Here is a 19,460-nt window from a genome sequence, read left to right on the forward strand (position 1 = left end):
CTTTCTCCATCTGACTTATTTCACTGAGCATAATAACCCTCCAGGTCCATCCATGTTGCTGCAAATGGCATTATTTCATTCTTTTTTATGGCTGAGTAATATTCCATTATATATATGTACCACATCTTCTTTATCCATTCATCTGTCAGTGGACACTTAGGTTGCTTCCACGTCTTGGCTATTGTAAATACTGCTGCAGTGAACATAGGGTGGCATAGATCTATTCAAATGTGTGTTTTTGTTTTCTTTGGATAAATACCCAGGAGTGGGATTGCTGGATCATACGGTAGTTCTATTTTTAGTTTTTTGAGAAACCTCCGTACTGTTTTCCACAGTGGCTGCACCACTTTACATTCCCACCAACAGGGCACAAGGGTTCCCTTTTCTCTACATGCTCTACCGGTACTTGTTTTTTATTGTGTTTTGGGTAACAGCCATTCTGACAGGGGTGAGGTGATATCTCATTGTGGTTTTGATTTACGCTTCCCTCATGATTATTGATGTTGAGCATCTTTTCACGTGCCTGTTGACATCTGTATGTCTTCTTTGGAAAATGTCTGTTCAGGTCTTCTGCCCAACTTTTCATTGGGTTGTTTGTTTTTTGATGCTGAGTTGAATGACGACCCCTGGGCTAGGGAGCCCTTTGAGGGGCTCAGATCCCTTGCTCCTTGGGGAGAACCTCTGCAATTTTGATTATCTTCCCGTTTGTGGGGTTCCAACACAGGGGTATGGGTCTTGACTATGCTGCAGATTTTAAAATTTAAAAGAATGTATCATATAGTAAACCAAATCTTAACTAAAATTTAAACTTTAAAAGAATAAATCATATAGTATGTGAGTTATATTGCAGTAAAACTGATATTAAAAAAAAAACACACACAGCAACAAATTACACAGTTTTGTGTTGGCAGCCACCGAGATAGAGGTTTTTTTCTGGAGATACAATAGTTCAGATGTCAGGCACAAACACTTTAAAAATGAAAATACATCTCATTTCCTACCATGATGCCCTCAGGCAGCCCCGCATACAGCTGTAGACTTTTCTTGGAGATCCCAAGACTCCAATGTCGACTGACACCCTTTTGCATTTCAGCCTTTTTTTCTGCCCACCTGCATCCATCCAGGAAAAGCGGAAGTATAATTTGTAATTCCTCACTGATACAAATATTGCAGCAACACACCCTACCTTCATTTCTCTACCTTGAATGCTTAGAAGGCAGTAGCAACTACAGAGAGTTTTGGTTGTAAAGTTTCTGTTTTGATCACACATCGTCTGATCACAGGGGTTTGTGCATTTCAGCTTCTGAACAGAATGGATGAGACTAAACTACAAATCTCTTGTTGACTCTGTGTTACGTGAGTGGAAGCAAAAGTACCTCTTAATAGAGGAAAAACGTGAACAAAATACACAGCTGAACGCTCTGTAAATTCCCTGATCAAATTGTGTTTGATGAGATTAGAACCTCCATTGTACAGAAACTTATTTTAATGTTTTCTGTGCAATCTCTTTCTTTTTTTTTTTAGCTCTAGACCCGACTAAAGACCCGTGCTTAAGGCTGAAATGTAGTCGCCACGAAGTGTGCATTGTTCAAGGTTCTCAGACCGCAGTCTGCGTTGGTCAGCGGAGGCTCACGCACAGGTAACCTCGTAAACTCAGTCCCATTGACTGAATGGTTTTGTACCAGAAGTTACTGCAGAGTATAAATGTTTGGCAACGTCTGCTAAGCTTTTATCCAGAGTTTATTGAAACAGTTGTAAAACCTTGGCTAATACAATCATGATTCACTTGGGTTAAACATTGTTATCAGTCAGAATTACTCTAGATTATAGAATTTAGGCATATACTGTTAGAAAAAGAGGGTTTTGTGAAGATTGCGTTAGAGGGCTATATCTGCATACTTATACTTTTTTCAAGTTTAAGGAAAGTACAGTTTGGGTATCTTCTAAGTATTTCTGCATGCGCCAACCCAAAAAGTCCTGTATCCCTCAGGGGAGAGTCAAGAACAAAGTTAATAGGAAAAAAGAGTGAATGATTGATGTTTATTAAAAATAAAAGATGAAAAGTCACAAATAGAGGTCTGGGTCTTCAAGGAATCAGTGGTACTGCTGAAGCCCTGGGGTCTGTTCCCTGAAGGCTGACACAAAATCCCAAGAGGAGAAGAGAGTGTTTAAATATCTTATGTCAAGATCAGCACTGCTCCTGTCGGGTAGGTTGCATGTGGAGAGGTGCCAGTAATTTAGAAACAGGGTGTGGACTTTGGTGCTGAGTCAGGATGGGAACATGGCGCAACCCACAAAGTGCAATCACGGGGTAGCTGACCGAGGCGGCAGGTGTGCCCACTCCCTCTGTTACTCTAAAAGGAACTGTCTTTACGAGAACGCTCTCTTCTGTGACAGTGGCTGTGATTCATGTTTTGTTTTTACATCAGATGAACAAGAGAATTTCGCTATTTCAGGGGTGTTCAGAGATGAATTGGTTTCTGACTTTAGTGTAGTGACATCTAAATTGTGTTAGTCAAACATACCAGCGGACCCAGAATAAGAACATCAGAGAGTGATAACATAAGTAGCAGTTCTAGGAAACAACCAGCATTTAAGTTTCTTTGATGTTCCTTATTGACAGGAAAGCACTTACACATGAAGCCCCTTATTCCGTGCTGAGTAGATTAGCGGGGGTCTTCGTTCCCCTTGCCCAGGCGGTGATGGCTGAACCCAAATACAGGGGCAGGTCAGGGTAGCCGAGATAAGAGTTTTGGGAATGAGTTCACTTGGGACAAAGAATCGTGTCATATCAGTAACTTCCTCGTGGAAGTAATAGAGGGATGGGGGGAAGAGAAGCACAGCATGGGGGGGCGGGAAAGAGAAGCACAGCATGGGGCCGGGAAGTGTAGGAGCCTCCCAGGAAAGAGCATCTCCTGAAATCAGGCACTCTGGGCGCTGGGGAGTTACAGGGGGGTGAAGCATTTATCAGGTATTTACCCCCAGGCAATCATGACCTCTCTGGCAGTTTTATAGGAGGACAGCAACACCTTGGGCCAGAAGTTTATTTTTCTCCGTATTTCCTTAGAATTCCAAACAGTTTCTGAATTTCTTGGAGTTCCTATTAATTAGTCATCAAACATTTAAAATATTAGTATGTAAACATACATGTAGGGGTGTGGGAGAGGTGATTTCTACTTGAGAAGTCAGGAGGATGGTGTGGAAATGAATCCCTAAGTTGCAGAGAGTTCATCGTTTCATTTCATAGAAAAGCAAAACTGTTCCATTGCACATTTCCAAGACCCCGGGGAGGTTTCCATGCACCCACATTTAACACCTTGGGAAAGGCTCTTTTGCCATCTCACCCCAGCTCCCTGAACCCTAGGAGGCGAGCAAGTGAAGACTTCCCAGTTAATAGCATGTCTGGGGCAGAGATGGTCTCCTGACGACCGCTGACCAGTGAGCTGGGAGACGCTGAAGTAACTGATGTCACAGAGCCAGGGAGCTTCAGAGCATCCACTCCTGTTTACTGACACCTGTGTCAGTGCCTTTTACCAATGTGCATCTCACTGCTTCTCTGACTTACTGTAAACAGACTTAACTACAGACAAAAAGAAACTTCCTTAACCTGGTAAGGACTCTCAGAGGCCAAGAGCTAAATTTGAGTGTAGGCAGATGAAGCGGCCTGAATCAGGACCACGGCCAGCTCTGCCTGGGCTGCGTGAGGGCTGAGCTTGGAGGAGGTGGGCATCGGAATGTTTTTGTAAATAGTGTTTAGTCCACTTCTGTTTCCGCTAGAGACTTTAAAAATTGCACTCAGTACACACTATATTCAATAAATAAAAAACTAGTTTCTGAAGAAGTGAACTTAATATTTGACGTGCTTTGAGGATGTCGGCACACAGGGAATGTTTATACAGCACTTAGGGAAGGAGGGCTGCCATGCAGTGTGATCAGTTATGTAAATAATCGACTGATGTAAGTAACATAGAGCTTACGTTGGGGGCTTGTGTGTGTTTTGGGGGGTGAGGCATGGGAACAGAGAAAAGGCGCTTAATTCATCAATTTCGGCCATTTACATTGCTTAGGTTAGAAATTCCTGCTGTTTTTCATTTATAGGAACAACTTATTGTTTCTTTCCTCGATCTCATGTAAGAGAAGAATGAATCCTTGCCTTATTCCAAAGAGTTCTTCCTAAGCTTTCCGCCTCCCCCCACCACCACCACCAACTAGATAGCACACGCTTGTCCCTGTTACCTTAGTGCCCTGGACTTCTCATCCTGTGACACCCACCATGCTGGTGATGAATCATCTAACACCATCTCCTCAATTGACTGGGTAGTTCCTGAAAGTGGGTTTGTGTCTTATTCACCACTTTATACTCAGAACCTGGCGTACTTACTGGCTCCTGTATATTTTTGTTGAAGACTGTATTAAAATACCGTTATTTATAGAACATTTAGAGGAAAAAATGAGTCGTTTGATCAACTGAATTGGTTAGTCTAGATAACCTCAGTCTACAAGTTCTTTTCTGTGCTTATTTGTTGAAGGTGGTCTGGGAAGCGTGTAGAAGTCAGTCAACAGATGTTTTAAAGTAAATGTATTGAATGATTGAAGCAAATAAGTTATTGCCAGTAAAAAAGGGTGAGGAAGATATGAAATTGTGAGAGAGAGATTAGTCCATAACTGTTTGAAGAAACTGGTAGGTACTCGCCTTAGGTTTGCAAATACCTCAGATAATTGGTAAATATTTCCTTCCTTAGTGCTTTAAATAACATGAATTGTCTTCTGACCAGAGAAACAGCCTGCTTCCAAAGCTCACTCTGTGCTTCACGCTGGCTTTGCAGACGTAGAGCGTTGTCTAAACTTCCACATATGTCGTGTTTAACGTTGTTTTTTTTTTTTGCGGTACGCGGGCCTCTCACTGTTGTGGCCTCTCCCGTTGTGGAGCACAGGCTCCGGACGCGCAGGCTCAGTGGCCATGGCTCACGGCCCAGCTGCTCCGCGGCATGTGGGATCCTCCTTGACCGGGGCACGAACCCGTGTCCCCTGCATCGGCAGGCGGACTCTCAACCACTGCGCCACCAGGGAAGCCCTAACGTCATGTGTTTTGATGTTTGTCTCCTGATGGCTTTTTCTGTGAAGAATTGGTCTCAGACCAGCATGAAGCCTGTGTTCTTGTGCTGCTTTCTGTTACTCTTTCCATTTCCATCACTGTGAAACCAAATAGTTTTATGAACAGTGAGAAAGCACATGGACTGCAGCACGCTTTCCACTATGGCAGCATAGCCAGTTGTGTAGGGGGTTTGATATGAAGTGTGTGCTGGCTTCCCAGGTATGGCTCTGATCCCGTTTCACGTTGTTACTCTGGGGAAGAGCTCCCAGTATTTAGGTAGCTAAGGGTTTTGTTCCCTAGTGTTTGTGTGTTGTGAACAGGGGTCCAGGGTTTGCATATTGTGAGCAGAGCCCGGGGCTTTTGCTCCTTTGCTGCCTGTACAGCTGCTGGTGATTAGCACTATTTCTAGATCAGTGTTTTGTGCTTCAATCGATGCTGCTGGTATTAAAAAAAAAAAATGGTTTGGCAAAATAAGCAAGGAGCAAGGTTGAAGAAGTTGTTGCAGGACAGAACCAGCCCTGTTAATTTCTGTTTCATTTACACCAAAGGTTGAAAATAAAATCAGTAAGGAAATGCTTTTGGCCTCGTAAGAAGGCATTAAATCAAAGAATAGTGAAGCTAGTTTAAAATGCTCCTTATCAAAAATAGATGTCAAAAGAGAGTGAATCCTAAAGCTCCTCTATTTTAACGATATACTTTTGGAATTCATAGTTTTAATGACCTTATTTAAAAGAAGATCGAATTCCTTTGGGTAATTATTAAATGCATGGCTATGGTATTTATATTTCCATTGCTATACTATTGAGGTATTTATGATGGGAGGATTCAATCTCAAGGCGTAAGTTTAGCAGAATCCCCAAAATATTTAAACTGAATTGAACTTACCATAACTATTTTGAATTAATGACCCTCTATGGTACATGAAGGCATTGATATTGTTCTTAGGGAGAGTGAAATCCAACGTTTATTTCAAACTTAACGTGTGCAAAGCTCTTCACTAAGTGCCTTAAACTGATTTAGTTTTTACAACAACCCTAGTGTTTTATACCAAAGATTATTGTGCCCATTATACAGAAACAAAAGCTGAAGCCCAGAGATTCTGGGTATTCTGCCTGAGATTACTCGTATAGACAGAGAGAGAGGGAGAGAAATAGGGCAGATTTAAGATTTGAAATCATGTCTACCTTTTTATATAAGCATTCCTTTTTTATAATAAATGGACTTTAATTGTGTTTTTGGACAGATGTTTATGTAACTCATGGAGTATCTCCATGAATCTCTTTGGTTAGAATAGAGACCGTTGGCAACACCGTTTTTTTAACAGACTTTATTTTTCAGAGCAGTTTTCAGTTTACAGCAAAATTGGACAGAAGTTAGAGAATTTCCCACGTGCCCCCTGCCCCACATGTGCACAGCTTCCCCACTGTCACCACTCCCATCAGATGGGACATTTGTTACAATTGTAAACCTACACTGACACGTCAGGGTCCCCCAAAGTCCACAGCTCATATTACTTTATAATATTAATTGCATTTAAGAAACAGGTCATAATATTTTGAATACTACAGTGAATTCGTGTGACGTTGTTTGATTCCTCTGTTTAAGACACAGATAATAGCTAAACTTCATAGTGTTTCATTTATGTCTGGAACTTTTCTAAAGATATACATACTATATATAATGTATATTTGTGTGTATATGTATGTATGTAGTTGCATACAGACACATGTATGCATAACTAATTTAATTTCACAACAGTGATGTGACGTGAAGTGGGTTACAGTTATTACCTCATTTTATTCATGGAAAAAGCTGAGACACAGAATTTATAGAATTTGCTCAAGTGATAGATTTGGACATTGAACCTGGCGATTGAGGTTCCGGAATTTATTCTCTTAATTATTATGCTGTCTTTTGAAACATACTATTTAATATTGATAAAGCATTTCTATAACCGAGGCATTCTTCTAAGCATTATGGAGATAACTCATTCTATCTTAAAACAATCCTACATTCCTTTACAAAAATCTCTGGCTAACGACCGCCTGATATACAGTTTCTCAGCATATTTTAATGCACATCCTTTATTGCTGAAAATGCAGTTCTTTGGTTCTCCTTTTTTCTGATATCAGCCTCCAGAGCCACTTGGGAATTGCTTAGAAGAAGAAAATTGAATTTGTTAGACTGTCCATTTACATCAGTCCACATGATTTGGTCAAGTTTTACTTCAGATATTCCCCATCACACAAACAGAAAGCACATTTCTCAGATATAGAACTGAGTAACATTGGCAGTACTTTTTAAGTGCACAGCACTCATGTCATTACTGTGATATTATTTCCTCCTGTTGAAAGTCTGACGTCCTCAGGTAGCCCCTTCTGACTTGACTGGGCAGCTTCCCAGCCCTTGGGGCAGGGGGCAGCCCTGTCAGACAGGAAACTCTCTGTAGGGATGTTTCAGGACACACACCTGAGCCAGACTGCCTGCCTTCACGGTCTCACCTCCTCTACTTGGCTGTGTGACATTGGGCAAGTCACTTTAACCTCTGTGTTTCAGTCTCTTCCTCTGTCAAGAAGGAATGAGCAAAATTGTACTTTCTGATGATGTTTGAAGGATTAATGAGTTAATATACAAAAACAGTTAGAACAGTACCTGATCTAAAGTGGGCGGGCATAATATAAGGGTGAGCTGCTGCTACTTTTTCCTAAACATGTTGCGTATTTTGTAATCATAGACTTTCATTATGTCTGAGTTTTTCCCTAGTTAAATGTTCTGCCCATCTCTTCCCTTATTTTTCTGGCATATTCTCCAATCTGCAGAAGCTTTTAGCATTAATGGTGTGTAATTTGAAACTAGACTGGCTGGCTTTGAGGTCTGATAGAGGATGACTCTGAACACATTAAAGTCCCCAAGACTCAGTTTTCCTGTTTGTAAGACAGACATGATAATTATGCGATCTATGCTTTTGTGAGAATTAAAGACATCATTTATGTACAGCTCTTTTCACAATGTAAGCACTCAGTAAACGTTAACGATTGAGAAATCTCAATTCGGCTTTCTCCCACATGCCTCCCCGCCCAAGGAAGAATCAAAACTCTTCCTTTATGACTGTGTCCATAGCACATTAGAAACAGTTTTAATCTCCCTGCATTATGGTTGTTTGTGTTTGTATTTAATAGGTAAAGGTTGAGTTGCTGTTGTATGTGAGAACATTGGGTGGCTCCCGTCATGAGGGTGGGAGATGAAGATTCCTTTCTACTTCGTGTAAAAGGACGTGCGTGATGTCGCTGTTGGGGATGGAGAGGATGGACATGATGGAATATGTGAGGACGGCTGCTTAGAGGGAAGAGCCAGGCGTCAGCGCTCCCGACAGCTGTTAGGTGCTGTCACATGGACAGCCTTGCTGCCTTCAATGATTTTTCTGGTTCATGTCATTTACCGCTGCCTGTTTCCCCATTCCCAGTGAAGAGAGACTTCAGACCAGGAAGCCCAGAGTACACGAGCGGGTCCCCCGGCCTAGGACCTCCTGGACTGCTTGGGGCAAAGTCACCTGTGATGGCCTCGGCATGTCCTCTGTGTCCTTTCCGAGGGCTGGAAGCCCAGTGGGCAGCCCCGGGCATGGGGAATGGAAGGAGTTCGTTCATGCACAAGCCCTTTTCTCTGCCATCCGTTCTGGCTCGCTGACAGTCTCTTATACAAGGAAAAGAGTAAGAATTGGGGAAAAGTGCACTGAAGGAAGATTCAAATATTGCTCGATGAAGTACAGTTTGCAGAATAGACCAGAGAATAGTGAGGCCCTTGGAGAGAGGTAATTCATGAAGAAGGTAAGTTTTAGGGATGTACCTTAGGTGGATCTTAGGATCTCCTAAACCCATGTCCTTTAGTGATGGGGATTAAGAGTCTCAGATTCAAAGTCCAATTACATTAATTAGATTTCTGAATTATAGGAAGAGAGAGAATTACACAGGCCAAATAGCTGCTTTTTACATTAAACAAATATCCCATCCTTTTGTCTACAAGGAGGTTAAAACTGTCTATTATTTTTATTTTTCTAGATAGAAATCTATTTCTATATTGTCATAATTTACTATTTTGAAGGAACTGGAAAAAAACCATGACTGTTTATTAGTTAAATGTAAAAAAGTAGGAAAATACTTTACAAAAATGGTATAATTGACACCAACTTGAACATTTTCCTTGAACTCTTATGAAAACAATATGTGGGAAGGGAACCCCTTTAAAAGATGGAAAAGGGGGTACACAGTGCCCGCTCCCTCCCAAGAACCCTCAGTCTGCTCCTGCCCTTCCAGAAACTTCCTACACACACAAATCCATACAAACACAATTATCTCCTAATGGGGGTGTTTTATGCATATTGTTGTGCTGTGTTTTCCTAACTTAATATGTTTTTCACATTTGCAACTCAGCATATGCATCTTACTCCTTTGAATGGCCGTAAAAATCCTTGACACGTATGCACCACAATTTATTTACCCAATATCTCATTGATGGACATTAGGGTTAGCCCTAGCTGTTCCTCTTATACTGTTACTTACCGCACTCTGTGGCGTGCATCTTTGTGTCCACATGTGCATATTTTGACCATAAATTCCTAACAATTGAGTTGCTAAGTCAAAGGGAATGTATGTTTAACTCTTGACAGATGTTGCCAACCGGCCCACAAAGAAATTGTATCAGTTTCTCTACTTCAAGCAATATATGCTGGTGCCTGTTTATCACACCCTTGCCAGTACAAAATACTGTTTAAATATTAGTAATTTAGAAGTTTCAATTGTTATGATTTATTCTTGACTTTAAACTGGTTTATATAAAATCACATGATCCTATCAATAGATGCAAAAGAAGCATGTGACAAAATCCAACACTCATTCATAATAAAAACTTTCAGTAAACTAGGATTAGAGGTGAACTTTCTCTGCTTGATAAAAAATATCTACAAAAAACCGACAGCTAACATCATATTCAATGGAGAGAAACTTGAAGTTTGCCCACTAAGATCAGTTGCAAAGCAAGGCTCTCCCCTCTCACCAATCCTTTTCAACATCATATGGTAAGTTCTAGTTAATTTGAAAATAACAAAAAGGAAGTAAGTGTGTACATATTGGTAAGGAAGAAATCAAACTGTCTTTGCAGATGAAATGGTCATCTGATATAGAAAATATGAAAGAATTGACCAAAAAACCCTGCTAGAACTAATAAGCAATCACAGCAAGGTTGAAGGATACACAGTTAACGTACAAAGTTCATTTCATCGCTATATTCCAGAAATATACAAGTGGAATTTGACCTTAAAAATAAAATAATATTTTAACAATTTGGTTAAAGTTCTTCCATAGATTAGAGAACTGATGTTGTTGATGTGTCCATACACCCAAAGCCATCTACAGATTCAGTGCAATCATTGAATTCCAGTGGTGTTCTTCACAGAAATAGAAAGAACAATTCTATAATTTGTATGAAATCAGAAAAGACACCAAATAGTCAAAGCAATTTTGAGAAAAAGGACAAAGCCAGAGACATCATGCTTCCTAATTTCAGACTGTACTACAAAGCTATAATAATTAAAACAGCATGGTACTGACATAAACATGGACATATAGACCAATGGAACAGAACAGAGAGCCCAGTAATGAACCCCTGCATACACAGTCAACTAATATTTGACACAGGAGTCAAAAACACTCAATGGAGAAAGAACAGTTTCTTCAATAAATGGTTCTGGGAAAACTGGATAACCATATACAGAAAATGATACCGGACCACTTACAAAAATTAACTCAAACTGTATTAATTAAACATAGATCAGATACTGTAGAGCTCCAAGAAGAAAACAGGGAAGAAGGTCCTTGAATTGGTCTTGACAATGCTATTTTGCATATGACACAAAAGGCAAAAGCAATGAAAGCAAAAATGGGACTACACCAAGCTAAAAAGCTTCTGCACAGGAAAAGAAACCATCAACTAAATGAAAAGGCAGCCTACAGAATGGGAGACATATTTGCAAACCACATATCAGATAAGGGGTTGTTATCCAAAATATATAAAGAACTCATACAAGTCAATAACAAAAAAACAATCTGATTTAAGAATAGGCAGAGGACCTGTCTAGGCATTTTTTCAAAGAAGACATACGAATGGTCAGTAGACACATAAGATGCTCAGCATCACTAATCATCAGGGCAATGCAGATCAAAACCATAATCAGATAGCAACTCATACCTGTCAGAATATCTGTTATAAAAGAGACAACAAATAACAAGTGTTGGTGACGATGTGGAGAAAAGGGAACCCTCTTACACTGTTGGTGGGAATGTAAACTGGTCCAGCCACTGTGGAAAACAATATGGAGGTTCCTCAAAAAATTAAAAATAGATCTACCATATTATCCTGCAATCCCACTCCTGGGTATGTATCCAAAGGAAATGAAAACAGAGTTTGAAGAGTTATATATATTACCATGTCTATTGTAGCATTATTCTCAATAACCAAGATTCGGAAACAACCTAAGTGTCCATCAGTGGATGAATGGATGAAGACATTGTGGCATATATATATATACACAATGAGATATTATTCAACCATAAGAAAGAAGGAAATCCTGCCATTTGCAGCAATATGAAGGGAGCTTGTGGACATCATGCTTATTGAGATAAGCCAGACTGAGAAAGACAAATATTGCATGATATCACTTATATGTGGAACCTAACAAAGCTGAAATCATAGAAACAGAGCATAGAATGGTGGTTCCCAGTGGCTGGCAGTTGGGGGAACTTGGGGAGATGTTGGTCCAAGGGTACCAACTTGAAACTAGAAGATGAATGAGTCTTGGAGACTGAATGTACCACGTAGTGATTACTGTCAACAATGATGTGTTATGTACTTCAAAATTGCTGAAAGACTAGACCTTAAAAGTTTTTGCCACAAACAAGAAATGATAGTTTCCTGATGTATAGAGGTATGAAAGTTTCAGTGGCAATCCTGTTGCAGTATATAAAATGTATCAAATCAACTCATTGTATACCTTCAACTTACACAGTATTATCTGTAAGTTATATCTCAATATAAACAAAACAGTACCATTAACATTGGTGCCCCCAAAATGAAATACTTAAGGAATAACCTAACAAAATGAGTGTAATATGTATATGAGGAAATCTACAAAAGTGTTGAAAGAAATCAAAGAAGAACAAAATAAATAGATAATTCCATGTTCATGTGTAAGAAGACTTGATATTGTCAAGATGTCAGTTCTTCCCAACTTGATCTACAGATTCAATTCAATTCCAGTCAAAATCCCAGCAAGTTATTTTGTGGATATGACAAACCGATTCTAAGTTTATGTGGAGAAGCAAAAGACCCAGAATAGCCAACAAGATATTGAAGGAGAAGGACAAAGTAGGAGGCCTGACAGTACCTGATGTCAAGACTTAGAATAAAGCTGCGGTAATCAAGACAGGGTGGTTTCAGGGAAAGAATAGACAAAGAGATCAGTGGAACAGAATAGAGAGCCCTGTGGCAGACCCATGTAAAGGTAGTCAGCTAATCTTTGACAAAGGAGCAAAGATGGTCTTTTCAACAAATGGTGCTGGAACAACTGGACATCCACATGCAAAAAATGAATGTAGACACGGACCTCATATCTTTCACAAAAATAAACTCATAATGGACCACAGATCTAATGGAAAACACAAAGCTGTTACATTCCTATAAGATAACAAAGGAGAAACCTAGACGACCTTAGGTACGGCACTGCCTTTTGATATATAACATCAAAGACACAGTCTATGAAAGAAATAAAGGATAAGGTGGACTGCATGACAAGTAAAAACTTCTGCAAAAGACAATGTCAAGAGAATGAGAAGACAAGGGACAGACTGAAAAAATATCGTTGGAAAAGACACATCTAATAAAGGACTGTTATCCCCAATATACAAAGAACTCTTAAAACTCAATAATAACAAAACAAGTAACCTGAATTTAAAAATGTACCATAGACTTTAACAGATACCTCGCCAAAGAAGATGTATAGATGACAATAAGCAGAAGAAAAGATGCTCCACATCCTACGCCATCAGGGAAATGCAAATTAAAACGAGATTCCACTCTACACCCGTTAGAATGGCGGAAATTCACAGCACTGACAGCATTGAAGCCCGGGGAGGATGTGAAGCAACAGGAACTCCCATCCCTGTTGGTGGGAATGCAGGTTGGTGCAGCCACTTTGAAACACGGTTTGGCAGTTTCTTACATAAATAAATATATCCTAACCATGTGTTTCAGCAATCACACTCCTTGGTATTTACCCAGTTGAGTTGAAAATGTATGTCCACAAAAAAAACCTGCACACAGGCATGTTTATAGCAGCTCTGTTCACAATTGCGGAAACACGGAAGCAACCCAGATGTCCTTCGGCCGGTGATGGGTAAATAACGTGGGTAGCATCCAGGCTGTGGACTATTATTCATCACTAAAAAGAAATGAGCTATCAAGTCCTGAAAAGATAATGAAGGAATCTGAAATGGGTATTATTAAGCCGATATTTAGAAGTCGATCTAAAAAGATGGCATTCTGTGTGATTCCAGCTATGTGACGTTCTGGAAAGGGCAAAAACTATGGAAACAGTATAAAGATCAGTGGTTGCCAGGGGTTGGGGGAGAAGGGGGGAGAGATGGAGCACAGAGGGCTTTTAGGGCCGTGAAACTACTCTGTATGACGTTATAATGGTGGATACAGGTTATTATTCATGTGTCCACACCCACCAAGTGTACAACACCAAGAGCGAACCCTGATGTTAACCATGGACTTTGTGTACTGATATAGGTTCCTCACCTGTAACAAACGGACCACTAGGTAGGGATGTGGATAATGGGGAGGCTGTGCTTGGGGGGAGGGGGAGAGGGTCTACGGGAAGTCTCTGCACCTTCTCAGTTTTTCTGTGGACCTTAAACTGCTCTAAGAAGATAAAGGTTTTTGCTTTTTTTTTTTTTTAAACTCTTTTCAGTTTCAAGAAGAAACGTGTGTGTGTGTTGAAAAATGCATGGATTGGTCGTTTAATATCAGTCATTCCCTTCCAAGTTGTAACATGGTGAAACATGATACAAACATAGTGGTGAATTAAAGAAATTTGACCGAACCAATAACATTTTTGGACCTGCAGCTTTTTTTTTTTTTCAAACAAGAGGATAGTTTTATTACAAGATAAGAAGGTTTAATAAAAAAGGTTTAGAAAAAAGGTCCCAACACTAGAAAGTATGTGTTAGGTATTTAAACAGTAACAAAATGTGCATAATTTACTCGTTCTCTATTAATTAGACCTATTATTTTTAAAGCAGTTGGTGTTTGATGGACAGGTGCTCTGATGAACCTAATTACTGTTTTACATGTTTCCAGTTTTGGTAATTTCCTCATCAAATGAATATTTCTTATTCTAAATAGTTCCCTCTTTAAATAATTTTATTTCTTAGCACTTTAGAGAATTTAATATGATGATTCTTAATACTGTGATTTCCAGTTCAGCTATGAATTAATTTAATTTTAATTATGATATTTTAAATCTTACACCCGAACTTTCTAGTACCAAGATTTTATTTAAAAATTCAACATTTTGGGTAAATTACAGCTGAACCTCTTGTTAGCCAAGTGTTGGCAGAGAGACTATAGTATTTCTGGGTGAAGCTGGAGCATATTAATTTTTAAACTTTTACAGAAAGCCTTTTTTCTTGTAGCTGACTTATGTAGATAATTAGGGAATGTAGAGTCATGTGCTACTGTATTCAGTGAATGGTTTGTGTTTCTTCTCCTAGATTCCTGATTTATTTTACTTAAATATTTCCTTTAGATTTCTTTAAAATACTTTGAAAACCATTTTTAATGTTCGGCCTATCGTCAAAATATGCAACTCTACGCTTCCTATTTATTTTCTCTATTCCCATTGTGATTTTGAATGTGTAAGTTGTATTCACTGATGTTCATCTGTGGGCAGAGACCAGGGACCACACAGCAGAGGGGCCCCCTTCCCTTCCATGGGGTAGACAGTTGCCCGGAAGTGGCTGCCCTGCCAGGTACACAGTTTTCAGCAGCATTTCACCCTGGTCCTCTTTGTGAGGTGACGTGAGGAGCTTCTGTGAGTGGACTCAGCTAGAAGTAGGGTTTGTCACGTTAGAGACGATTCAGGAGTGGGCGTGACCGCTTCCTCTCTCATTCCTGCCCAGGGACTAAAGGCAGTCACTCTAAGGCCTGGGGTGTGGTAGACCCACAGGGAATAAGGAACTTGGTACCAGAATCGCCATGTGAAAGGTCATCCAAGGAAGAGTCTCATCGGCACATCTTACGACAGAAAAATAAACTTATAGTAAGACGCTGACATTTTAAGCTGTGCGGTCGTAGCTAGCATTATCCCAAGTTACTCTCAAGAAAATTGGAGGATGATACGCATCGTGGAAAATCATAGACGTATGTAGTGGAGTCATGGTCGTGACCAAGTTTTACGTTGGTTACAAACACAGGATTACAGACAGCTGTCGGAGAGCTGGTCCACGGGGCGCCTCCCCTGAGCATGATGTGGCAGCTTGTGCCCTAAGGACCAGCAGCCTCCCAGAGTGCACATACCCGAATGTGGAATTTCATTCCCACTGGAGGCGCTTTGCGTACTTCTCACAGATGAAATTGTAGCACGTGAGACACAGGGACCACTGATTGGAGTTTCCAGATGATTATAAAAAATTACTCCAGACTGTGGGGTCTCAGTAAAGTTAGAGGGATTTTGCCTGTTTTATATTAAACACACTTCATGACTTGTATTAATTTAAGTCATAGGCGCAACACGTAATTATTTATAATGTTTGTGCTTTGATGACAAAGATAAGAAGCTGACACACTTGTGGGAACAGAGTACAGGCCTCATCATTTCTCTGGGGTCCCTTCTTGTTTTAGCATTAGGTCCACTGATATGTGAATAAGGTTTGCAACTAGAAGAAAAAATGATTTTGAATCTGGAAAGTTCTTTAGAGACAACTTAATTCAACTGTGCATTCTAAATATAAGGCAGTGATTTTTATGATTATGGAAATGGTGATGATGAGGTTCAGGTTGAGTATCATAGGAAAAACAATGCCTAAATATTTACTGCTAAGTTTACTAGGAAATCTGTAGGCACTTTACATGTGTTACTTTATTTGGTAGGTACTGTCTTGTCCTCATTTTACAGGTAAAGACACTGAAACTCAGGTTGTTTACATGAATTGCAAAGTCCACACAAGCATCCGTGGCCGAGCCAGGAGCTGGGTTTTCGCCTAGTGATGTCTGAGCCTCCAGTTTTCGCTGCCACAGTTGGTACCTGTTAACTCACTTGTGGAGTCACACAGCTGTTTATTAATATATTTAAGACTAAAGTCTAGTCCTTCTGCATCCAGAGGCTTGTGTGGCTCTAAGAATTGATGTCCCCCGAGGGTGCAGACCATACACACATTCTAGGAATTGTTCTGTGAGTTCTGTGGTTGTAAAACGATCTGTTCTTATTAAGCTTCCTGTTTTCCCACCTTCGTTTTGTTCCTTGGGTGAATGCTTCGGCTTTTTCACAGAGAAAGTGGAAGACATCCTTGTGTTCCCCCTGATGCTCTGTTTACTAACTTGCTGAGTTATCAGTTTAACTAACACTTGTGAAACACCTGGTCAGTCTTCCACATAATCACTGCGATTGTCATTGTTACTATTATTAGCAGCAGAACCCTCATCATTCTCTCTTGTAAGCTCCAGTCCCTCAACTTGGGTTCTAGACTCCAGTCATCCCATCTCTGTAATCCTTGCTCTGATAACTATTGCTCAGTACAATATCTTAAACTTGTCTCTATCTACTTATTTACTTGAGTATATAAACAAATTTAAGTTTCTACAAGGATTAAAAAAAGCATAGGGACTTCCCTGGTTGTCCAGTGGTTAGAACTTGGGGCTTTCACTGCCAAAAGTTCAGGTTCAATCCCTGGTCGGGGAACTAAGATCCTGCAAGCCACGTGGTGCGGCGGAAAAAAAGAAGCACGCAAGCATATAAAAGCTCCACACTCCCTCTTTACCTGTGTTCCCCTTCTAAGGCTTACAGGCAATTCTACTGCCGTTTGCTGGCAAATCTCTTAGAAGAATTTCATTTTTATTTCTTTGCTTCTCATTTGATTATCCACATACTGCACATGATTATTAAACATTCCTACAAGTTGTCTTTCCATAAATGGAGGATTTTGCCTTACTTTAACTTACAATTACTTTACTTAAAATTTTTATGCAGCTCAAGCAGTGAAGCTACTTTCCTGTAGGACACTGGTAATTTCCATGTCGCCAAATTCATCGTTTATTGTTTTGTTGTTATCTTTTTTGAGCTTTCTGTGTCCATTTATTAATTCGTTCTTCATTGAACACACATATTGGCATCCCTCATGAGCCGATCACTCATGGGGGCACTTGGATTACAGTGTATTTCGGGCAAAGAAAGCCCCAAATTTTGTCCCTTTCCCATTTTGGAATGAAAGGCAGGAAATAAAGAAATGACACAATACTCAGAATAATGTAAGGTTGTGATAGATGATAAGATAAAATAGAGCTGACTAAAGGGAGATACAGGGGGTAGGGGGCAGCCTTCTCAGGATAGATGATTAAAAATTACCCGATGAAATCAGTCATTTTCAGGTATCAGGGAAGAGTGATCCAGGCACGGAGAACAGAGAGTGAAAAGACCTGTGGCAAAAGCAACCTCGGCATGTACCCCAAAGCCAGAACCAAGGCAGGAGTGTCTACAAGGGAGGTGAGATGCCAGGTCTGAGAGAGGGGAGCTTGTAGCTTTTACGGTGCTTTTAGATCACGTAAGGGTCCTGGCTTTTATCCTAAGGGTAGTGGGCGGCCACAGGACGGCTTTGGTGGAGAGAGGGTAAGAGATGAATCTCCTGTCCCAGGGGTTCCCGCAGGTGCCTTGAGGAAGCAGCCTGACAGTCCGGGCTCAGAGTCAGGTGGTGATCTTGTAATCTGGGGGGCATGGGGGACGGTGGGGGGGGCGGAGTGCACCTGGAAGGTGAACCTGATCGGCCTTTGGATGACCTGGATGGCTTGTTTGAGGACATGTGGAAGAAACCTGTGGATTTGTGATAAATGACTACATACAGCCATTACCATATAAAATCCATAGAACCGTGGCCTTTGTTCCCCGACACAGATATATCCTATTGTTTCTCTCCTGGAAGGTGAGAGCCCCTTTCACGGCTGCTGTAGTCTCCCCGCTGCGGTGTCCCAGTGATCGGGAATCGGGAGCCTGCTTTTGTGATGACACACGTCACATCACAGGATTCACGCACGACTCCTGTGTCCACGTGCTTTAAACTTACCAGTGGGGAAGGCAGCTTGGAAGCATCAGAGCCTGGTCCTGGGGAGGCCCGGATCTCCACGCCGATCACCAAGGCTGGGCTGGCGGGTCCCGGGAGGCCACCAGTAACACGTGCTCCTGCTGCCGGGCTGCCTGCGTTACTACTGGGAGCCCCGTGGAAGTCACCTGGAAGGAAGGGTTGGGGCTGCCTATGAGCAAAGGACCTGTGGGAAATCAGAGAAAAATTCTTGAACAAGAGAACGTGGTGAAAACTTGACTTTGAGGTGTTTTGCTTCCCGGCATGTTACTTTGGTTTAGGAGTCAGTGAGGATCAAAGGCAAAAATAGTTTAAGGAATATGGGAAACTTGGAAGAATTAATTTTGAAGTGGAATCATTTTACTTGCAGATTCTCTCTGTGTTTCAAAATTCCATATATTTTAATGGAGTATTGTAGAAGAAAGGGGAACAGACAGTATGGCAGACTTTCAGGGCTCAGGGCTATAACATCAGCTGAACCTTCATCCATTCCTTTTGCACAAATGTAGCAAACCAACATAGAAATTTTGATATTCTGGTGTTGGTGAGATTAAAAGTTTCTTTTGAGAGATGAGGCATCTCCTTTTCCCCTTTAGCTTCACAGAATAAATAACTCTCATTCCATGAATTGGTCTCTATATTTTTTAATGTGAAAATAAAATTTGTCTACCTTTTCACCTGATTATGTAATTCTAGTGTTAATCTGAATGCCAGAAAATGTGGTGCATTTTATTATTTTATATTTACAGCCCATACTGAAACTTCAGAGCTCTTAGAATGATTTCCACGGATTATGATCATTGTAGGTGTTTATCCATTTAATGAAATTCTAATACTGAACACAGCATTAAGTCCTGAATGTTTAATGGACACAAAAAAATGAGTATAATTGGCATGTTTTCTGCAAGCAGTTTTTCTTTGTAGGGAGATGTGCAACACAGTGGAATATGTCATCTCATTTTAAT

The 19,460-nt window shown here is 40.5% G+C and overlaps 1 protein-coding gene across 4 annotated transcripts in view; it reads left to right on the forward strand.

Annotated features, from left to right (window-relative positions):
- SPOCK3 (SPARC (osteonectin), cwcv and kazal like domains proteoglycan 3) overlaps positions 1-19,460 on the forward strand; it is a gene marked incomplete at both ends in the record, with an annotated part of 431,148 nt that overhangs the window by 164,408 nt on the left and 247,280 nt on the right. For 2 of the 4 annotated variants that reach the window (XM_082656104.1, XM_082656105.1), the window contains one exon: positions 1,525-1,639. The exons of the other annotated variants lie outside the window; for them this stretch is intronic. In XM_082656104.1, coding sequence (XP_082512230.1) covers positions 1,525-1,639 — 115 coding nt within the window. The remainder of the gene's footprint in view (positions 1-1,524; positions 1,640-19,460) is intronic. 4 annotated transcript variants of the gene reach the window in all.

This window comes from Grampus griseus (assembly GCF_964374135.1).
Source record: "Grampus griseus genome assembly, chromosome: 6".
In the NCBI taxonomy this organism is placed as follows: Eukaryota; Metazoa; Chordata; class Mammalia; order Artiodactyla; family Delphinidae; genus Grampus; species Grampus griseus.